The sequence below is a fragment of the Mirounga angustirostris genome, unplaced genomic scaffold (genome assembly GCF_029215605.1).
Source record: "Mirounga angustirostris isolate CCGP_5_RB_7025 unplaced genomic scaffold, mMirAng1.0.hap1 SCAF_5, whole genome shotgun sequence".
NCBI classification, from domain to species: domain Eukaryota; kingdom Metazoa; phylum Chordata; class Mammalia; order Carnivora; family Phocidae; genus Mirounga; species Mirounga angustirostris.
Genome location: NW_026991713.1, coordinates 90,364,574 through 90,384,860, shown reverse-complemented (window position 1 = coordinate 90,384,860; position 20,287 = coordinate 90,364,574). Strand labels below are relative to the sequence as shown.

At 35.6% G+C, this 20,287-nt stretch overlaps 1 protein-coding gene across 6 annotated transcripts in view; it reads left to right on the top strand.

Annotated features, from left to right (window-relative positions):
• ATF7IP (activating transcription factor 7 interacting protein) overlaps positions 1 to 20,287 on the top strand; it is a 126,596-nt gene that overhangs the window by 79,610 nt on the left and 26,699 nt on the right. For all 6 annotated transcript variants that reach the window (XM_045870201.2, XM_064591540.1, XM_045870200.3 and 3 more), the window contains 3 exons: positions 10,268 to 10,344; positions 10,913 to 11,001; positions 12,226 to 12,861. In XM_045870201.2, the coding sequence (XP_045726157.1) occupies positions 10,268 to 10,344; positions 10,913 to 11,001; positions 12,226 to 12,861 (802 nt within the window). The remainder of the gene's footprint in view (positions 1 to 10,267; positions 10,345 to 10,912; positions 11,002 to 12,225; positions 12,862 to 20,287) is intronic.

Sequence of the window (20,287 nt, the reverse complement as noted above, 5' to 3'; positions counted from 1 at the left end):
AGGTGGTAATCTTAGGAAGTGGTGAGTTAGGAAGAAAGTCTTCCTTTATTACAGGTCTGAAATTTGCTTTCATACTGTGTACTTCTTCTGTGTTCTTTCTGGAGCTGCAGCTTTAGAATTAATTATTAACCCTTTTCTAATCCTCAGTTACTGTTTTCCATATATCAATACTTATATTAATCTATTTTATGGCATTCTGGAAGTTATATTTTCATTTCATTTTTAAAATTACCTTTTTGGGATTTGTCTTACCATGTTTTTTTCTTTTTAAATTCTTGCCAGTGTCTTAGTCTAGTCTCTTATTTCCTCCAAAGTATGTTAGTGTTCCATTCCCTGGAGTAGCCCTCTTCTCTTCTTTGCTTCCCCGATATAATTAAGTCCGAACATTGTAGCATAACATAAACTACAATGTATAGTCTACCTTTTGCTTTTGTTGTTTCCTTAGTTACTTTGAATACATATTTTTAATATAGCACTTGTATATTGCATTATAGTTTTTAGTTTAATTTCTTTCATTTCCTCTTGACTTTTTTTCTATTTGGGCAAGTTACATTTCTTTGTCTTGAGAGCTCCATTGTCTGGCACTTAATAATTGCCAGTAACAATTATTTCAGTAGTAATCATTATTACCATTGGATTTTTCTGTTTTCATTCATTTTGACATCTTCTTTACTTGACTTTAAATAAAGTTATTTTGAAATAATTATAGATGTACAGGAAGTTGCAACAGTAGTACATAGACTCCGGTGAACTTTTCACCTACCTTTCCCCAGTGGTGAAATCTTACATAACTGCCGTACAGTATTAAAATCAAGATACTGATAAATTCTGTTAAGTAGGCTGTAGACCTTACCATTTCTCACCAGATTTTATATGAATTCATTATGTGTATATGTGTGTGCACACATGCGCAGTTCTGTGCAATTTGATCCCATGTATGGATTTATGTAACCTCTACCACATTCAAAATCTAGAACTGTTCCATTTCATTACTATGAAGGGACTCCCTCAGTGCTGCCTTTTTACAGTTTAAACCTACCTTATTTCCCCCCATATCCACCTACTCCTATCCCCTGGCAACTGCTAATCTGTTCTCCATCTTTGTATTGTTTTTACTTAACTTTTAAAGCTCTGGTTGCTCTCTTTTCATGAGCAACTGATAGCTTTTTTGGTTTTTGGTTTTTTTTTTTTGAAGATTTTATTTATTTATTTGACAGAGCGATAGAGAGCACAAGTAGGCATAGCAGCAGGCAGAGGGAGAGGGAGAAACAGGTCTCTGCCAAGTGGGGAGCCTGACGTGGGGCTCGATCCCAGGACCCAGGCTCCCTGCAACTGATAGTTTTTATCTTTGTTCTACACAGACTAATCTTACCAAACCTTCCTTTGGCCATTCCCAAAGATTTTTTTATTATAGTCTTCTTCAATTATATAATTTCCTGATTCTGAACACTTTTTCAGCTTCGTTTTTTTTTTTTTTTTTTTTAAGATTTTATTTATTTATTTGACAGACAGCGAGAGAGGGAACACAAACAGGGGGAGTGGGTAGAGGGAGAAGCAGGCTTTCCACCTAGCAGGGAGCCCGATGCAGGACTCGATCCCAGGACCCTGGGACCATGACCTGAGCTGAAGGCAGATGCTTAACAACTGAGCCACCCAAGCCGCCCCCATTTGTTTGTCGTAATATAAAAATTGTGGTATTTTATGTCTTAGAAAATTGATGTAAACTTTTTTTTTTAAAGCTTTTATTTATTTATTTGACAGACAGTAGTGCACAAGCAGGGGGAGCGGGAGAGGGAGAAGCAGGCTCCCCTGCAGAGCAGGGAGCCTGATGTGGGGCCTGATCCTAGGACACTGGGATCAGGGCCTGATCCTAGGACACTGGGATCAGGGCCTGATCCTAGGACACTGGGATCATGACCTGAGCCAAAGGCAGACACTTAAGCGGCTGAGCCACCTAGGTGCCCCGATGCAAACCTTTTTTATTTGCTGTGCTTGAACCAAAGAAAGGGCTTTGCAATTTTTCCTTTGTTTTTGTACAGTGTGAATTTCCACTTTTATCCTTATGTTTGAACCAAGCAGCATGCTGCCCCACCATATACTTTCCAGTGTTTATGTATGTCTGTTTTGTTTTCAAAACTAATTCTAGTTCTTGTTTATTTATTCAAAAGTGACAGAGACAGAGACAAACTTTAAGGAATGAAGATGAAAATAGTACAATCCCTGAAGGGTTTGTTATGGATAGCTATAAGTATTATGGAAACAATAAATACTGTATAATTCCTAAAGATTAGAAAAGATTAATTTGAACAATTAGGGTATGTGGTGCTTGAAGAAAAATATTGAGGTGGTCTTCAAGCTTTCAAATTTTATTCCATCCTTAATTAGCTTTTGGGTAAGGCCACCTTTACATGCCCAAACTGGGACATCTTTCTACCCATTCTTGTTAATATTTTCTTTTGTGAGAGAGATTTCTAGAAATCTCAAGAATTTGTTCATTAATGTCCTAATTCCCTTTAATTATAGTATCCAATATAATTTTACCTCAGTGTCATGCTAGGTTTTAAAAACAGGAGAGATATAGAATGAAAGTTTAAAACTTTAGTTCTCCCCCCTTATTAAAATAAATAAGGAAACAATAATAATGCTTTTCTTCTATTTAGATTTGCTCCTTGATCCTCTGATATTAACCAGTTAAAAACAAACCCCACCATGCAGGTTTGTCTTAAAACATTTTCTATTTTAATTTTTAAGAGAGCACAAAACCCTCATAGGCAGTTTGCCATTAAGTCCACATTTATAATCTAGTCTGTTACTGCCTTATGACTGATACCTCTAACTTATATCCTTTCTAGTTCCTACTATAAAAGAAATGTAAAGATATTTCTTAGCTTTTCTGAAAAATCAATGATGTAGTTGAGTAAAATTTTAGATTACATTCTACATTTTAATTTTTTAAATTAAATTCTTAAAATTGTTTTAATTGTGCTACAAACACATAACCTAAAATGTATCATTTTTAACTTCACAATTCAGAAGTATTAACTATATTAACACTGCATAATAGATCTTTAGGTGTTTTTCATCTTGCAAAACTGAAGCTCCACTACCATCGAACATCTCCCATTTCCTCTCCCCTCAGCACTCAGCTACTTTTTGTTTCTATGATTTGACTACTCTAGATATCTCGTAAGTAAAATCATATAGTATTTGGGTTTTGTTTGGTTTTTTTGTTTTTGTTTTTGATGACTGGTTCATCTGTATTATAGCATGTAACAAGATTTCCTTTTCAAGGGTGAATAATTCCACTGTATGTATGTATATATATGTACATATATATGTATATATATAGTATATACTGTATTTTCATTCATTCATTTATTGATGGATATTTGGGCTGCTTTCATCTTCTGGCTTTTGTGAATAATGCTACAGTGAACATTTGTGTGCAGAGAACTCTTTAAGATCCTGGTTTCAAGTCTTTTGGATATCTATCCAAAAGTGAAATTGCTGGATCATTTGGTAATTCTGGTTTTAGTTTTTTGAGGAGTTTCCATAACTGTTTTCTAAAGAGGTCGCACAGGGTTCTAATTTCTTCACATTCTTGCCAACACTTGTTATTTTCTATTTTGTGATAGTGGCCATGCTAATGGATGTGAGGTGGCATTGCATTGTGGTTTTGATTTGAATTTCTCTAACAGTGATGTTGAGCATCTTTTCATATGTTTGTTGACTGTTTTGCATATCTTTGGCAGAGTGTCTGTTTAGGTCCTTTGCCCATTTTTTAATCAGGTTGCTTGTTTTTTAATTGTTAAGTTGTGGGCCCTTTATGATATTCTGGATGGATATTAACCCCTTATCAGATACATGATTTGCAGCTATTTTCTCCTGTTCCGTAGGTTTCTTTTTCATTCTGTTCATTGTTTCCTTTGATGTGCAGAGGTTTTTAAGTTTGATGTAACCTCCTTTGTTTTGCTTTTGTTGCCTGTGCTTTTGATGGCATATCCAAGAAATCCTTGCAAAATTCGATGTCATGAAACTTTCCTCTTATATTTTCTTCTAGGAATTTTTAGTTTTGGTGTTATATTTAAGTCTTCAATTTATTTTGAATTAATTTTCGTATATGGTGTAAAGGCCCAGCTTTATTCTTTTGTGTTTGGATATCCAGTTTTCATACCATTTGTTGAAAGACTGTCTTTTCCCCATTGTGTAGCCTTGGCACCCTAGACTGATTGACCATATATGTGAGAGTTTATTTCTGGGCTGTCTATTCTGTTCTGTTGGTCTATGTGCCTGTCTTTATGCCAGCTCCACACTGTTTTGATTTACTGTATCTTTGTAACATGTTTTGAAATCAGGAAGTATGAAGCCTCCAACTTTGTTCTTCTGTTCCAGGATTGTTTTGGCAATTCAGGGGCCCAGGAATTTCCATATGGATTATAGAATGCTTTTCTCTATTTCTGCAAAAAATGACAGTGGATTTTGATAGAAATTCCATGGAAGCTTTTGATCACTTTGGGTAGTATGGACATTTGAACAATATTAAGTGTTCCAGTCCACGAACATGGAATATCTCCATTTATTTGTGTCTTTTGTTTCATTCTACAGTGTTTGTGGTTTTCAATGTAAAGGTCTTTTGCCTTCTTGGTTAAGTTTACTTCTAAATATTTTATTCTCCTAATGATATTATAATGGGATTATTTTCTTAATTTCTCTCTCAGATTGTTTGTTGTTGGTATATAGAAATATGATTGATGTTTGCTTAGGGATGATGATGATGATGATGATTTTTAATCCTGCACCTTTGCTGAATTCATTTGTTTGAATTTTTTTTTTTTGTGGACTCTTGAGAGCTTTCTGACTATAAGATCATGTCATCTGCAAACAGAAAATTTCTCTTCTTCCTTTCTAGTATGGCTGCCTTTTATTTCTTTTTCTTGTTTAATTGCTCTGGTGAGATACCTCCAGTACCATGTTGAACAGAAGTTGGTGAGTGTGGACATCCTTGCCTTGTTCTTGATCTTAGAGGTAAAGCTTTATTGATTCACCATTGATGTTAGCTGTGGGCTTTTGACATACAGGTTTTTTTTTTGGTTTTTTTCTGTTGAGGTAATTTCCTTCCATTCCTAATTTGTTGAGCGTTTTTTTATCATGAAAGGGTGTTGAATTATATGAAATGCTTTTTCTACAACAATTGAGAAGATCATGTAGTTTTTTTCCCCTTCGTTTTGTTAATGTGTTTGATTAATTGATTTATACATTGATTGATTTTCATGTCAAGCTCTCCTTGCGTTCCAGGGATAAATCTCACCTGGTCATGTTGTATAATTCTTTCAGTGTGCTGGTGAATTTGGTTTGCTAATATTTCGTTGAGGATTTTTGTATCTATGTTCATCAGGGATATTGGGCTGTAGTTTTCTTTTATTGTGGTGTCTGGTTTTGGTATCAGGATATACTGGCTTCATAAAATGTGTTTGAAAGTGTTTCCTCCTCATCAGTTGTTTGGAAGAGTTGGAAGACTGTTGTTCATTCTTCTTTAAGTGTCTGGTAGAATTCTGCATTGAAGCCATCTGGTCCTTGGTGTTTTTTGTTAGAAATTTTTTGATTACTGATTCAGTCTCACTACCTGTATAGATCTTGTTCAAATTTTTATTTTCTTCTTGATTCACTCTTGGTTGTATATTTCTGGAAAGCTGTCCATTTTTTCTAGGTTATCCAATTTGTTGCCTTATAATTGTTTATGGTAGTCTTTTGTGATCCCTTTTTTATTCTGTGGCATCAGTTGTAATGCCTCCTCTTCCATTTATTTTATTTATTTATGTCTTCTTTGTTTTTTCACAGGTAATCTAGGTAAAGTTTTGCCAATTTGTTGATCCTTTAAAAGGCCAACTCTTAGCTGATTTTTTTTTTCCTATTGACTTTGTTTCTCTGTTTTATTTCTGCTATAGTCTTTATTATTTCCTTCCCTCTCCTGAGCTTACTTTTTCTTTTTTCTAGTCCTTTGAAGTGTGAAGTTAGGTTGTTGATTTGAGATCTTCCTTCTTTTTTAATGGAAGCATTTACCACTATAAATTTTCCTCTTAGTACTACATTTGCTGCATAAATTTTCCCATAAATTTCGTATGTTGTGTTTTTGTTTTTATTTGTCTTAAGATATTTTCTAATATCTCTTGTGATTTCTTCTTTTATCCATTAGATTTTATAAGTGTGTTTTAATTTCTACATATATGTGACTTTTCCATTTTTCCTTCTGCTGTTGATTTCTACTTTTGGTCTATTGTGGTTGGAAAAGATACTTGGTATGAGTTTCATCTTTATAAATTTGGTAAGGCTCATTTTGTGACCTAATATGTGATCTCTCCTGGAGAATGTTCTGTGTGCACTTGAGAAAAATTTGTATTTTTCTGCTGTTGGGTAAAAATTTCTACAAACGTCTGGCCCATTTGGTCTTTGGTATTAGTTCAGTTTTGCTATTTCCTTATTGAATTTTTCTCTGGATCATCTACCTATTATATAGAATGATGGACTGAAGACTCCTATACTGTGTTGGCTGTCTGTTTCTTTTTCAATTCTGTCAATGTTCCATCATTTGGTGGCTTTGATGTTATGTGCATATAAATGTATAAATATTTTATTTGGTCAGTTGATGCTTTTGTCATTATATAATGTCCTTTTTGTCTCTTGTGACAGTTTTTTACTTCAGCTCTATTTTGTCTTATTTTAAGTATGGTCACTCCTTCTCCCTTTTGGTTACCATTTGAATGGAGTATCTTTTCTCATCATTAAAATTTTGGCCTGTGTGTGTCTTTAGATCTAAAGTGTGTTCATTGTTAACAGCCTGTAACAGGATCTTGTTTTATTCATTAAGTGAATGTAGGTCTTTCTATGAGAATTTAATCCATTGGGATTTAAAGTAATTTCTGTAGGGAGGGACTAATCATTAACATTTTGTTAATTATTTGTCTTGGAGCTGTTTTGTCTTTTTCTTTTTTTGCTTGCTTGCTTCCTGTGTATTTAATTATTTATTTATTGTAGTGACAATCATTAATTCCTTTCTTATTTCCTTTTGTGTATCTTCTATAGGTATTGTATCTGTGGTTACCATGGGGATTATGTAAACTGTTTTAAACTGGTAACAACTTAACTTCAATCACATTTAAGAACCTCACTCTTTATACCTTGCTCCCACAACTTGGTTATTAGTTTTATTATATCTTTTTACATTCTGTATCCTTTAACATAAATTTACAGTTATTTTTATGCTTAAATTGTATATAATTAAATGTGATTTAATGCACCCACTTTATAGTAATGCAGGATTCTGTATTTGTTTGTGTATTTACCTTTACCAGAGCATTTCATCTGTTTGTATGCTTTCAAGTTGCTATCTTGTATCCTTTCATTTTCACTTGATTGACTCGTTTTAGCAATTTTTTTTTGTATTGTATTGCAGATCTAATAGTGATAAACTTCCCCAGCTTTTTTGTTATCTAGGAACATCTTAATTTTGCCTTCATTTTTGAATAAAAGTTTGCTGGATATAGTTATTTTTGCTTGGTAGTTTTCTCATTCTGTACTTAGAATCTATCATCCCACTCCCTTGTAGCCTTCTAGGTATCTGCTGAGAAAACTATTGATAATCTTGTGGGAGCTACCTTGAATGTAATGGGTTGCTTTTCTCTTGTTACTTTCAGAATTCTTTATCTGTGACTTTTGACACCTTGTCTGTGCTTTTCAGTATAGATCTCTTGAGTTATTCTAGTTGGAAGTTTCCGAGCGTTTTGAATTTGAGAACCCTCAAATTTGGGGAGTTTGGGGCCATTATTTGCAGAGACTTTCTGCTCATTTTCTCTCTCTTCTATTAGATTCCCATATTCATGTATTGGTCTTTTCAGTGGTGCCTCATAAATCCCTTGGGCTCTGTTCACTTTTTTCCTTCTTTTTTCTTTTGCTCCTATAACTTGATAATTTCAAATGATTTGTCATCAAGTCCACTAAGTATTCTGCTTGATATAGTCTGGTGTTGATCCCATGTAGTGAATTTTTCAATTCATTTATTCTTCAGATCCAGAATTCCTTTGGCTCTATTTTAGAGCCTCTGTTTCTTTGTTAATATTTTTATTTCTTCATGCACAATTTTTCTAATTTCATTTAGTTTTCTTTCTGTTTTCTCTTTTACCTCATTGAACATCTTGATGTTGGTTATTTTGAATTCTTTAATGGGTAATTCACAGATCCCCATTTCTCTAGGGTCAATTTCTGGAGATTTATTTCTTTGTTGGGGCTGTATTTCCCTGTTTCCTTGTATGTTTAGTTTTCTTATGTTGAAATTTGGGCATTTGAAAAAACAACCACCTTTCCCTGTCTTTTCACAGTATCTTTGTACAGAGGAAGACCTTTACTATTCAGTTCAGGTATATACTCTGGGAACCTCTCAAACCTTTTCTAGAAATGCATTTTCTCTGAGCTTGTGTGTATAATCTTTTATCTGAAGAGGCTTGTCTCTTTGTACTTAGAAGCTCCCCACTGACATCTGTCTTCCATATTACAGTTTTGGTTTTATAAACCATGCTTTTTGGAGGTCTCCCTGCTGTCTGTTAGTATGATTTTTCTGGTGCTGTACCAAGCTAATAGGCTCACCTATGTTCTCATCTGGCCCCTAGATATTCAACATGTGCTACTCCCTCCAAGTCAGGTGAAACAGAAACCAGTGCCTTGGACAGCCCCCTGAAAAGCCAGAATATTGCATGAAAGTTCCACTCTTCTCTTTCCTTTTTGAAGGAGAAGCCACAGTGAGGAATTTTGATTGTGCCGTACTGTATCAGGAGGGGTTTAGGATATGGTGGATAAGTGCAACAGACTTTCCTACCCATTACAAAAAACCTCTTCTTTGCCTTGCTGTTGCTTGGGGTCCTATAACCTCTTGACTGGCTTCTGGAATTCTGACAAAGGAAATTTGATCCATCCCATGAGTGATGAGGGTGTTGGTCTTCCTATTCTGCCATCTGCTGGTGTCACCACACTGTAGTACTTAAGGTCTTCCATCCAGTGACCATACCATGTTCTAAACCAGTTTTATTTGTTTATTTATTATGCTTTTACTCCTTCTTTTTCTGTTTTTCTCCCAGAAATGTTCTTTATCTTCATCTTAGCTATTTCGGATGTACTAACCTATATGAAGATGCATTTTCCTCAAAAACTTTTTAAAAAACTTTTTCCGCTGGCACTGCACTGTTACTTTAATTTGCTTTTCTATTTGTTTCATATGTTTTTGTCTACAGGCAGATTTTAAGCACCTTTAGAGCAAGTCAATGTAATTTTGTCTCTTCTCTACATGTGTAACTAGTATAATGCTATACTTTTGGTTAAAATTATTCTTTTATACTGTGAAAAGCATCAAGATTTGTTGATTGAAAAGAGTGATTAGTAGCATCTACTTGATGTGACCTTAAGCACCTACCACCTTTGTTTTAATATTTATTATATTAATTAAACCTTGAGCAGAATTATTTATATTTCTTAATTTAAGAAATAAATGATAGAGTAATTATTGACTGAGGCCCAAGTAATGGTAATTAATATGTATGAGAATCCCATTTCTATATTCCCTGTTTTTTTGGGGGAAAAGGCTGAAATTAGTTGATACTTAAGTAAGTTTAGAATTGAGATATCCCTTTATGATGTTATAAGTCACATAGTGGCAAGTAGTTATTTTTTAAGCAATAATTGAAAAAATAATTTTGATTTGAGAATTTTGATTTGTGACCTTAGGCACCACTTTGTTGGTAATCAACTATTTCTGGGAAAGAATAAATATGTACTTTTTTGAGTTTCTCTTGGTAATTTGGTGCCTGCTATGTGTGGTATGTAGTAGGCATTCACTTGATATTGAATGAGTATGTCTAGTTATTCTTTAGATTCATATTAATATTTATTAAACCCTTACAGCATGTAAACCATTTTCACATTCTTTATTCATCTTAAAAAACTGAGGTATAGGAATTATTAATCTTTCACATAATAAGCAGTTGTTGCAATGGATTAAGTAATTTGTTTAAGTGGCAATGCCAGGATTCAAATTCTTTTCTCATCTAGTCGTATTTTCTGGAAGTAAAGAGATAATATATTGAGAAAACATTTAAGGTTTTATTTTTTTTATAGTATTGGTTTCAGGTGCACAACATAGTAATTCAACATTCAGATACGTTTGAAATGATCACAATAGGTCGAGGTAATGTCTTATTTTACCTGGGTATTTTTTCTCCCCCAGAATCCACCGAACCCACCAGTATCACCAGGGAAGTCTGTAGTTGACGTCAACAGCAATAATAACAATGTGCCGTACAGGTGAGAATTGTAAACAGTCTGTTTGTCAAGTTTTTAAATAACAGAACAAGGTTCTGATTTTATTTTACAGGAAAATTTTGCAATGTATTCCTATTTGTTTATGTAGAGATAAGTGGTATACTGGATTTAGATTTTCTTCTTTTTTGTTTTGTTATAATTGCTCATTTGTGGTTACTGGTTTTGCTAATTAATTTTGAGGCTTTCTTTGGTCACTGAAGACTTCTTTAACCACTTGTACTAAATAGTATTCTTTCAAAGTAATAGAGAAATGCTTTGATCAGGGTGATAAAAACTAATGTCTACAGATATTAGGATGTACGTTTGGCTTTTTGTTAAAGTGTTGAGGACATTATAATATAAGAGAAAGACTCTTCCTTAATTCCATAGACCCTGGCATGCTGAAGTCTGTGTGCCGTCATTACCTCTGCAGTCATTTGCACTTTAGTGCTACAGTACCCAGGTCTTGCCATGCTTTCCCCTATCGGCCACTGCTTTCTCTGTTCATTAATTGATGTCCTCCTGAATGGCATTTTCATTGACTGTTTGTGTGTATATATATATTTTGTAGAAATGCAGGCACAGTGAGACAGATGCTGGAGTCTAAAAGGAATGTAAGTGAGAGTGCACCACCAACCTTTCCAACCCCTGTGAATACAGGTAATATTTTTTTAATTTTTTAAAGAAAACTCATTTTCTTAGGAATTGAAGGCTTTGGTTCTCTTTAATTACATCTTTTTGAAATTGAAATGATCTAAGGGAATGAGGTATTTATCTGAAATTAAATAAGTACAAAAATTTATTAAAAAATCAGGATTATAGATATGAATGCAAATATAGAAATTCAAGTCTAGGGATTCTCACATTTTCTGGTTTCTGTATCCTGGTATAATCTTATAATAATAATGTAAATGTGGCTTATATGATTTGATTTTTACTGTAGTAGAAGTTAAAACATAAAAATTTTTATTTTTTTAATTTTTTTTTAAAGGTTTTATTTATTTATTTACGAGAGAGAGTGAGTGAGAGAGAGAGCCCAAGAGGGGGTAGGGTCAGAGGGAGAAGCAGACTCCCTGCTTGAGTTTTGTAACTCAATAGATATAAGAATCTAGCTATCTTCAACTGTCTTAATGTTTTAAGTGTAAGAGAATTTGTAAAACTGTAAACAATAACTCTTCTCACTAATTGTTTTAAGCCTGAAAAAGTTATTTTTCATTAAAACATGTTATTTGTGTTACATGATATAGGTTTGTTATTATTTTTAAATAGACATTTAAGAATTTTTATGTTTTGGTGCCTGGGTGGCTCAGTCGGTTAAGCAACTGCCTTCGGCTCAGGTCATGATCTCAGAGCCCTGGGATCGAGTTCCACATCGGGCTCCCTACTCAGCGGGGAACTTGCTTCTCCCTCACCCTCTCCCTCTGTGTATGCTTTCTTTCTCTCTCAAATAAATAGATAAAATCTTTTAAAAAAATAGTGATGACTCTTACTAGATTGTCTGTTTGAGTTTATATATTGTCAGTGTCCTAGGCATTTATGTTTTTACTGTAGTTTCAAAAATATCTGTACAATTTTACCAAGTTTTCAGTGTTTTTCAGTCATTTTTCCAGTTACTCTGAAGTGATGATAATAATTTTCAGACACTGTTTTGATACTGAGATAGCAGTCTTCCATATTAATCATAAGCTGTGTGCCAAACATAGATACAAAAATGCTTCTATAAATTTAATTCCAAGAATTTCCTGAACTTAAATCTGGAAGAAACTTTATTATAAAAGACTTTACTGTATCTACTGCAGTTCATTAAATTTTATCGTGTTGTATTATGCTAGCTGATAAATGAAGACAGCCATATAAACTGAGACTTCTTTTTTCTTTTTATAGTATCTTCAACCAGTCTTGTCACTCCTCCAACAGTTGTCAGTAGTCAACCTAAATTGCAGACTCCAGTGACTTCTGGTTCTCTGACAGCAACGTCAGTTCTTCCTGCACCCAACACAGCTACAGTAGTTGCTACTACTCAGGTGCCTAGTGGAAATCCCCAACCTACAATCTCTTTACAACCTTTACCAGTGATTTTGCATGTACCTGTTGCGGTATCCTCCCAGCCTCAACTCCTACAGAGCCATCCAGGGACTTTAGTGACCAATCAACCATCTGGCAACGTTGAGTTCATTTCTGTACAAAGCCCACCTACAGTGAGTGGTCTTACCAAAAATCCAGTATCCTTGCCAGCCTTGCCAAACCCCACTAAACCAAACAATGTTCCTTCTGTGGCCAGTCCTAGTATTCAAAGGAACTCTCCTGCCAGTGCTGCACCATTAGGAACAACGCTTGCTGTACAGGCTGTTCCAACAGCACACTCTATTGTACAAGCCACAAGGACTTCTTTACCTACAGTAGGCCCATCAGGACTGTATAGTCCATCAAATAATCGAGGTCCTATACAGATGAAAATTCCAATTTCTGCTTTTAGTACTTCATCTCCTGCAGAACAGAGCACTGCTACCCCAAGAATTGGTAAGTCACTGTGTAGGCTTAATAATAGAAATATAGTAGTCTTGTTAATGGCCTATTTAGATAATTGAACATTTGTGTATGTTTATGGAAGTGGCTATTTTTATTTGAAGAAGAAAGTAAATAGAATATCCTAGAGATGATTTTTAGTAAGTTTTTAATTACCTTAAGAAATAATATTAAGATGGTATTTGAGAGAGAGTTTATTTTGAATGAAAAGTTAGAATTTTAATTTAGCTTTTAGTAATTTTTCCTAATCTGGGTGAAATTTTTTAGGCTTTGAGGCAAGCATTATGAATTAAAGTATATCATTCTACATAATATATGCTTACAAGAGGAAATGACAAACCACGTATCTTCCCTACCATTTATTAAAATCCTTTGTGCATTCATCATTCACATCTTCCAAATTGGAACAATTTAAAAAATAGGTTCTTCTCTCTCTCATTTACTATAAAATGTTTGCTTCTTGTTTTCTCTTTTATATATTTCCCCCATGACATATGATTATGTTTGTATGTGTCTTGTATATTTTCCAGTATTGCAAAAAGGAGAAATTGATTGTACCTGTATTTAAAATCTGTAAAATTGTATGTCTTCCTTGTTCTTAAGAAGCGTACATTTTGTATGCATTCTTAAACTTCCTCATTCTTCATTGCTGGCTTCACATTTATTCCCACTGTAGTAAAGATAGGCGCAAAAGGGGGTAGGAATTGTGCAATAGTGAAATTGCTGCTGGTTTCTCTCTTATTGATATAGTAACTATGAAATAGAAGAAACAGATTCTAGAGTGTGAAATTTCATAAGTGAGATATATAAGCCTTTTGTTTTTTTAAATTTGTCATGTAGCCATTAGTAGTGTACTTACCCTCTGAGTATATTTTCTCATAAAATAGTGCTTGTAGTATTTTATAAGGTTGTTGAGAGTAAATGAGTAGATGATCAAAATTATCAATCTCATACAAATTTACATCTGGGATACAAGAGGAAATCTGAAATTTTATATAAAAATGTAATTATTGATAGTATTTAAAATGTAAATGCTCGCATAGTATAATAACAATATTTGTTAGCCCTACGTGCTACCACAGTACTCTTAGACACTCTCATTCATGTTTGCAGCACTGAAAGATGCTTACTTTTCAGTGAATGAGCAAGATTTTGGGGGGTTATTTCATTTTTCTCTAATTTCTTTTTCTAATCCTTAGTATATTTTAATATGTCAGGTAGAAGGTGATTTCTCATAAACATTGTTTTATGTGATTTTTAGAGTTTTTCCTCCTTATGAAGTATTGAGCCTAAGTTGACACTTTTTAATTCATGGTCAGAAGATACATTCTTAAACATAGAACTTTTCCTGATAGACCATGGCTTGAAAAGAAATAAATAACTTAAAAGATTTTGCTTAGTTTTGTGAATGCTTATACCCTAAACACTTCTGCGGGTCTCAGAGTTATCATTTAATTATTTTGTTTTCTTAAAATTTTATGACCATTTGTTGACACAAAGGGTATATTTTTTCCCAAAATTAGCTAGCTAATGCACTCTATTAGTTATAGTGTTAGTCTGTTTTGTATTTATTTAATTACTTGACTGTTCTTAATTGTTTTTGTATGTAAAACTAATAGTTTTCACCTCTACATCATTCTACCTTTGTGATAATATACATTTATACTTAAAATTTTATATTTTAACATATACTTATTTAATACATTTTCATGTACTTTATTGTATAAATTAAGGAGATCTTCATTTCAAGTTCTATTTATAGAGTGCTTACTTATTTTTGAAAGTAGATGATTGGATATGATAAGCTTTTTTGTATATTTTTCGTCATGCTAATTAGAATGAGATCTGATGAAATGATATATTCTTTAATCATGCATAATTTTAGAGGTGCCATAAATGATGTTACAGTAGGTATTTAGCTGTTTAGGCTTCCCAAAACCTAAGATGAAACCATATGGCAAATTTTGGCTGAATATGAAGGTTGAAGCCAACCTTTAGTACATTTGTAATATGATAAATCAGTTAGTTGTATAATTAAAGCTTTTTGTTTTTTTAAAGATATTTTATTTATTTATTTGACAGAGAGACACAGCGAGAGAGGGAACACAAGCGGGGGAGCAGGAGAGGGAGAAGCAGGCTTCCCGTGGAGCAGGGAGCCCGATGCGGGGCTTGATCCCAGGACCCTGGGATCATGACCTGAGCCGAAGGCAGATGCTTAATGACTGAGCCAGCTAGGCGCCACCTTTTTTTTTTTTTTAAGATTGATTGATTGATTGATTTGACACAAAGAGACACAGCGAGAGAGGGAACACAAGCAGGGGGAGTGGGAGAGGGAGAATAATTAAAACTTTTTAAGTCTTATACTTATGTAGGTATTACTGACTTAATGAGAACATAGGCTATCTAACTAGAATGCATGCGTTTGTATGTCTTTTATTATAGTTCATGTGTCCTCATAGAGTAAGTCAATATTTTCTGTTGACAGTAAAGTAAAAATCCTCCTAGAGACTTCTGGGAGATTTAGGGCCTAAATTATAATTTTTATTCATTCATGGGGAGGAGTTGAGATGCTGGAGAAGTAAGGGGACCCTATGCTTGCCTCATCTCTCGAGTACATTAGTAGTATCAAGCTAGGTAAATATCAAATCATTTTAAATGCCCAAGAAGTCAGTTTGAGGGAGCAAGCTACAGAACTAGGATAGAGAAACAGTTACATTGTGGTACATAGAAGCTGCAGAGAGTTGATTTGGGGGAGAAAAGAACTGTAGGAGGAGAGGGAGCCCTGATTATGGAGAGGAAAGGGAGAGAGAGAGAGAGAGGGAGGGAGAGAGAAAAGCAGTATACAGGGGATTACACTAGAAAAACTTTTCCTCAAAACTATTGACTGGGAAAAGGAGAGGGACTGACTACTGCAAGTTATTATAAGCAGTGGATCACAAAGTCTGAAGTTTTAGAAGGCCTTGCCATCACCACGTTTGTGCCTGGCAGGCTTAGTCGTGCTCCTGTGGGGAAGGAGGACAGAGACCTGGGAGTGGGCAGCATGGTCTGAGGATCCCCTGGGTCGCACAGGGAGAAACAATTCCCTCTCTTGGAGTGCATTTGGGAGTGGTGGCACAGCCTGTCCAGGGACAAAAGAACTGGTGCTGCCTTGTTTCCTATCATAGGAATAAAGACACTGGCTTAGGGCAGCAAACTTTGGTGCTGGCTTTTTGCTGCACTTACCATAAACTCTGAACTGCTGCCTGGTTGTGCGACTGCTTTTCTGGGACAAAACAGCAAACAGCAAAAGCATGGCGAGACCATCCCCCAGAGGATCAGTGTTGCTCCCTAAAACTTGGAGTTTTATCTCAGCACATGCCTGAGATAAAACACAGGAGTACTGTGCCCCCTGGCAGGCATACAGCTTGGACACAAACAGGGTGAAGGCAGGAATCTGACAGAAACTGGGGACACAAGAAGGGTGATTGTTTGCTCTTCTATGAGGGCTTCCTCACAGAAGAGTGGCAGGGGCGAACTCACTCCCCTGCGCTGGTTCTAGGTACAAGAGAGGGGTCTGATGCCATTCCTCCCCCACTTCAGCACTGACCTACTAGAGTGAGCAAAATACCACCACCCAGTGGAGGCCAGAGCTGCTTACACCAAACCCTGCCCCCATGCACCCTGCAGGTGCATCTTCACTAGGACAAGTCTGCCTGAAGAATCAGCACAGCACGCCACTCCCGCAGAAGACCAGCATGAACCCCACAGAGCACCAAGTCTACTGAAGAGAGTGCTTTAAAGCTTCAGCTCTAGGAGAAATAGAGTCTAGCTGCCTTTTTTTTTTTTTTTTTTAACCTCCTCTTAATATAGCCATTCCTCTCAAGATCAGTAATATAACAGGCTTTCCCAACAATCACAAAAATCAGTGACATGAAAAGAAGAGGGAAAAAAGATACTGGATTACAAATGTAGACTTACGGAACTCATCGACTCCTTAAAGCATAGTAGCATTTGTATCATAGGAGTCCCAGAAGAAGAAGAGAGAGAAAAGGGGCAGAAGACTTAGCCAAGCAAATTATAGCTGAAAACTTCTCTAATCTGGGGTAGGAAACCGACATCAAAGTCCAAGAAGCACAGAGAACTCCCATTAAATCCAAGAAAAGCTGACCATCGCCAAGGAATATTATAGTCAAATTCACAAATACAGGAAAGGATCCTGAAAGCAGCAAGGTAAAAAAAAAGTCCTTAACCTACAAGGGAAGACAGATCAGATTCGCAACAGATCTGTCCACAGAAACTTGGCAGGCCAGAAGGGAGTGACATGATATATTCAGCATGCTGAATGGGAAAAATATGCAACCAAGACTACTTTATCCAGCAAGGCTGTCATTCAGAATAGAAGGAGCAATAATGGGTTTCCCAGACAGACAAAAACTAAATGAATTCGTGACCACTAAACCAGCACTGTAAGAAATATTAAAGGGGACTCTGAGTGGAGAAAAAAAGACCAAAAGCAACAAGGACTAGAAAGGCACAGAAACACCCACTTTACAGTTAACACAGTGGCATTAAATTATATCTATCAGTAGTTACTCTGAATGTAAACGGACTAAATGCTCCAATCAAAAGACATAGGGTATCAGAATGGATAAAAAAAGACACATCTATATGCTACAAGACATATCTATATGCTGCCTACAAGAGACTCATTTTAGACCTAAAAGCACCTCCAGATTAAAAGTGAGGGGATGGAGAACCATCTGTCATGCTAATGGATGTCAAAAGAAAGCTGGAGTAGCTGTACTTACATCAGACAAACTAAATTTTAAACCAAAGACTGTAACAAGCGATGAAGAAGGGCACTGTATCATAATTAAGGGGTCTATCCACCAAGAAGATCGAACAAAGGTAAATATTTATACCCCCAACTTGGGAACACCCAAATATATAAATCAACTAATAGCAAACATGAAGAAACTCATTGATAATAATACAGTAATAGTAGGGGACTTTAACATCCCATTTACAGCAATGGATAGATCATTTAAGCAGAAAATCAACAAGGAAACAATGGCTTTGAATGACACACTGAACCAGATGGACTTAACAGATATATTCAGAACATTTCATCCTAAGGCAGCATACACATTCATTTTTCTTTTCTTAAGATTTTATTTATTTTTGTGAGAGAGAGTGTGCGTGCATGAGCAGGGGAAGGAGCAAAGGGAAAGAGCAGAGGGAGAAGCAGACCTCCTGCTGAGCAGAGACCCCTGACTCGGAACTTGCGCTTAACAGACTGAGCAACCCAGGTGCCCAGAATACACATTCTTTTTGAGTACACATGGGACTTTCTCCATCATAGGAATAAAGACACTGGCTTAGGGCAGCAAACTTTGGTGCTGGCTTTTGCTGCACTTACCATAAACTCTGAACTGCTGCCTGGTTGTGCAACTGCTTTTCTGGGACAAAACAGCAAACAGCAAAAGCATGGCAAGACCGTCCCCCAGAGGATCAGTGTTGCTCCCTAAAACTTGGAGTTTTATCTCAGCCACATGCCTGAGATAAAACACAGGAGAATAAATCATGTACTGGGTCATAAATCAGCCCTCAACAAGTACAAAAAGATTGAAATCATACCATGAATATTTTCAGATCACAACACTATGAAACTTGAACTCAACCATAAGAAAAATTTTGGAAAGGCCACAAATACATGGAGGTTAAAGAGCATTCTAAGGAATGAATGGGTTAACCAGGAAATTAAAGAAGAATTTAAAAAAATACATGGATGCAAATGCAAATGCAAATACAGCAGTCCAAAACCTTTGGAATGCAGCAAAGGCAGTCCTAAGAGGGAAGTATATTGCAGTACAGGCCTACCTCAAGAAGCAAGGAAAGGCTCAAATACACAAACTGACTTTACGTCTAAAGGAGCTAGAAAAAGAACAGCAAATAAAGCTTAAAACCAGCAGAAGAAGGGAAATAATAAAGATTAAAGTAGAAATAAATCATATAGAAATAAAAAACCAGTAGAACAGAGCAATGGAACTAAGAACTGAACTATTAATTCTTTAAAAGAATTAATAAAAGTGATAAACCCCAGCCTTATCACAAAGAAAAGAGAAAGGACCTGAATAAAATCACAAGTGAGAGAGGAGAGATCACAGCTAACACCACAGAAATACACTTAGAATATTAATGAAAAATTATATGCCAACAATCTGGGCAATCTGGAAGAAATGGACAAATTCCTAGAAACATACAAACTACCAAAACTGAAACAGGAAGAAATAGAAAATTTGAACAGACTCATAACCAGCAACGAAATTGAATCAGTAATCAAAAATCCTCCAACAAACAAAATTCCAGGGCCAGGTGGCTTCCCAGGGGAGTTCTACCAGACATTTAAAGAAGAATTAATACCTATTCTTCTCAAACTGTTCCAAAAAATACCAAATGGAAGGAAAACTACTAAACTCATTCTACAAGGCCAGTATTACCTTGATTCCAAAACCAAAGACCTCACTAAAAAGGAGAATTCCAAGCCAGTATCCTGGATGAACATGGATGCAAAAATTCTCAACAAGATAACTAACAAATCCAGTCCAATGGTACATTAAAAGAATTAATTCATTATGATAAAGTGACATTCCCGGGTTTCAGGGTTGGTTCAGTATTTGCAAATCAATCAGCGTGATGCACCATGTTAATAAAAGAACGGAAAAGAACCATATGATCCCCTCTATAGATGGAGAAAAAGTATTTGGCAAAATGGAGCATCCATTCTTGATAAAAACCCTTAACAAAGTAGGTATAGACGGAACATACGTCAACATTATAAAGGCCATATACGAAAGACCCACAGCTATTGTCATCCTCAATGGGGAAAAACAGAGCTTTTCCTCTGTGGTCAGGAACACAACATGGATGTCTGCCCTAACCATTACTATCTATCTTTATCTATCTGTTTATCTATCTATCTACCTATCGATTGATTTATTGATTTTTTTATTTATTTGACAGAGAGACAGTGAGAGCAGGAACACAAGGAGGGGAGTGGGAGAGGGAGAAGCAAGCTTCCTCCTGAGCAGGGAGCCCGATGCGGGGCTCAATCCCAAGTCCCTGGGATCATGACCTGAGCTGAAGGCAGACACTTCACCAACTGAGCCACTCAGGTGCCCCTAAACATTACTGTGTAGCATAGTACTGGGAGTCAGCCTCAGCAATCAGACAACAAAAAGAAAAGGTATCCAAATCAGCAAGGAAGAAGTCAAACTTTCACTATTTGCAGATGACATGATACACTATGTAGAAAACCTGAAAGACTCCACCAAAAAATTGCTAGAACTAATACGTGAGTTCAGCAAAGTTGCAGGATATAAAATCAACGTACAGAAATCTGTTGCATTTCTTATACGTTGATAATGAAGCAGCAGAAAAT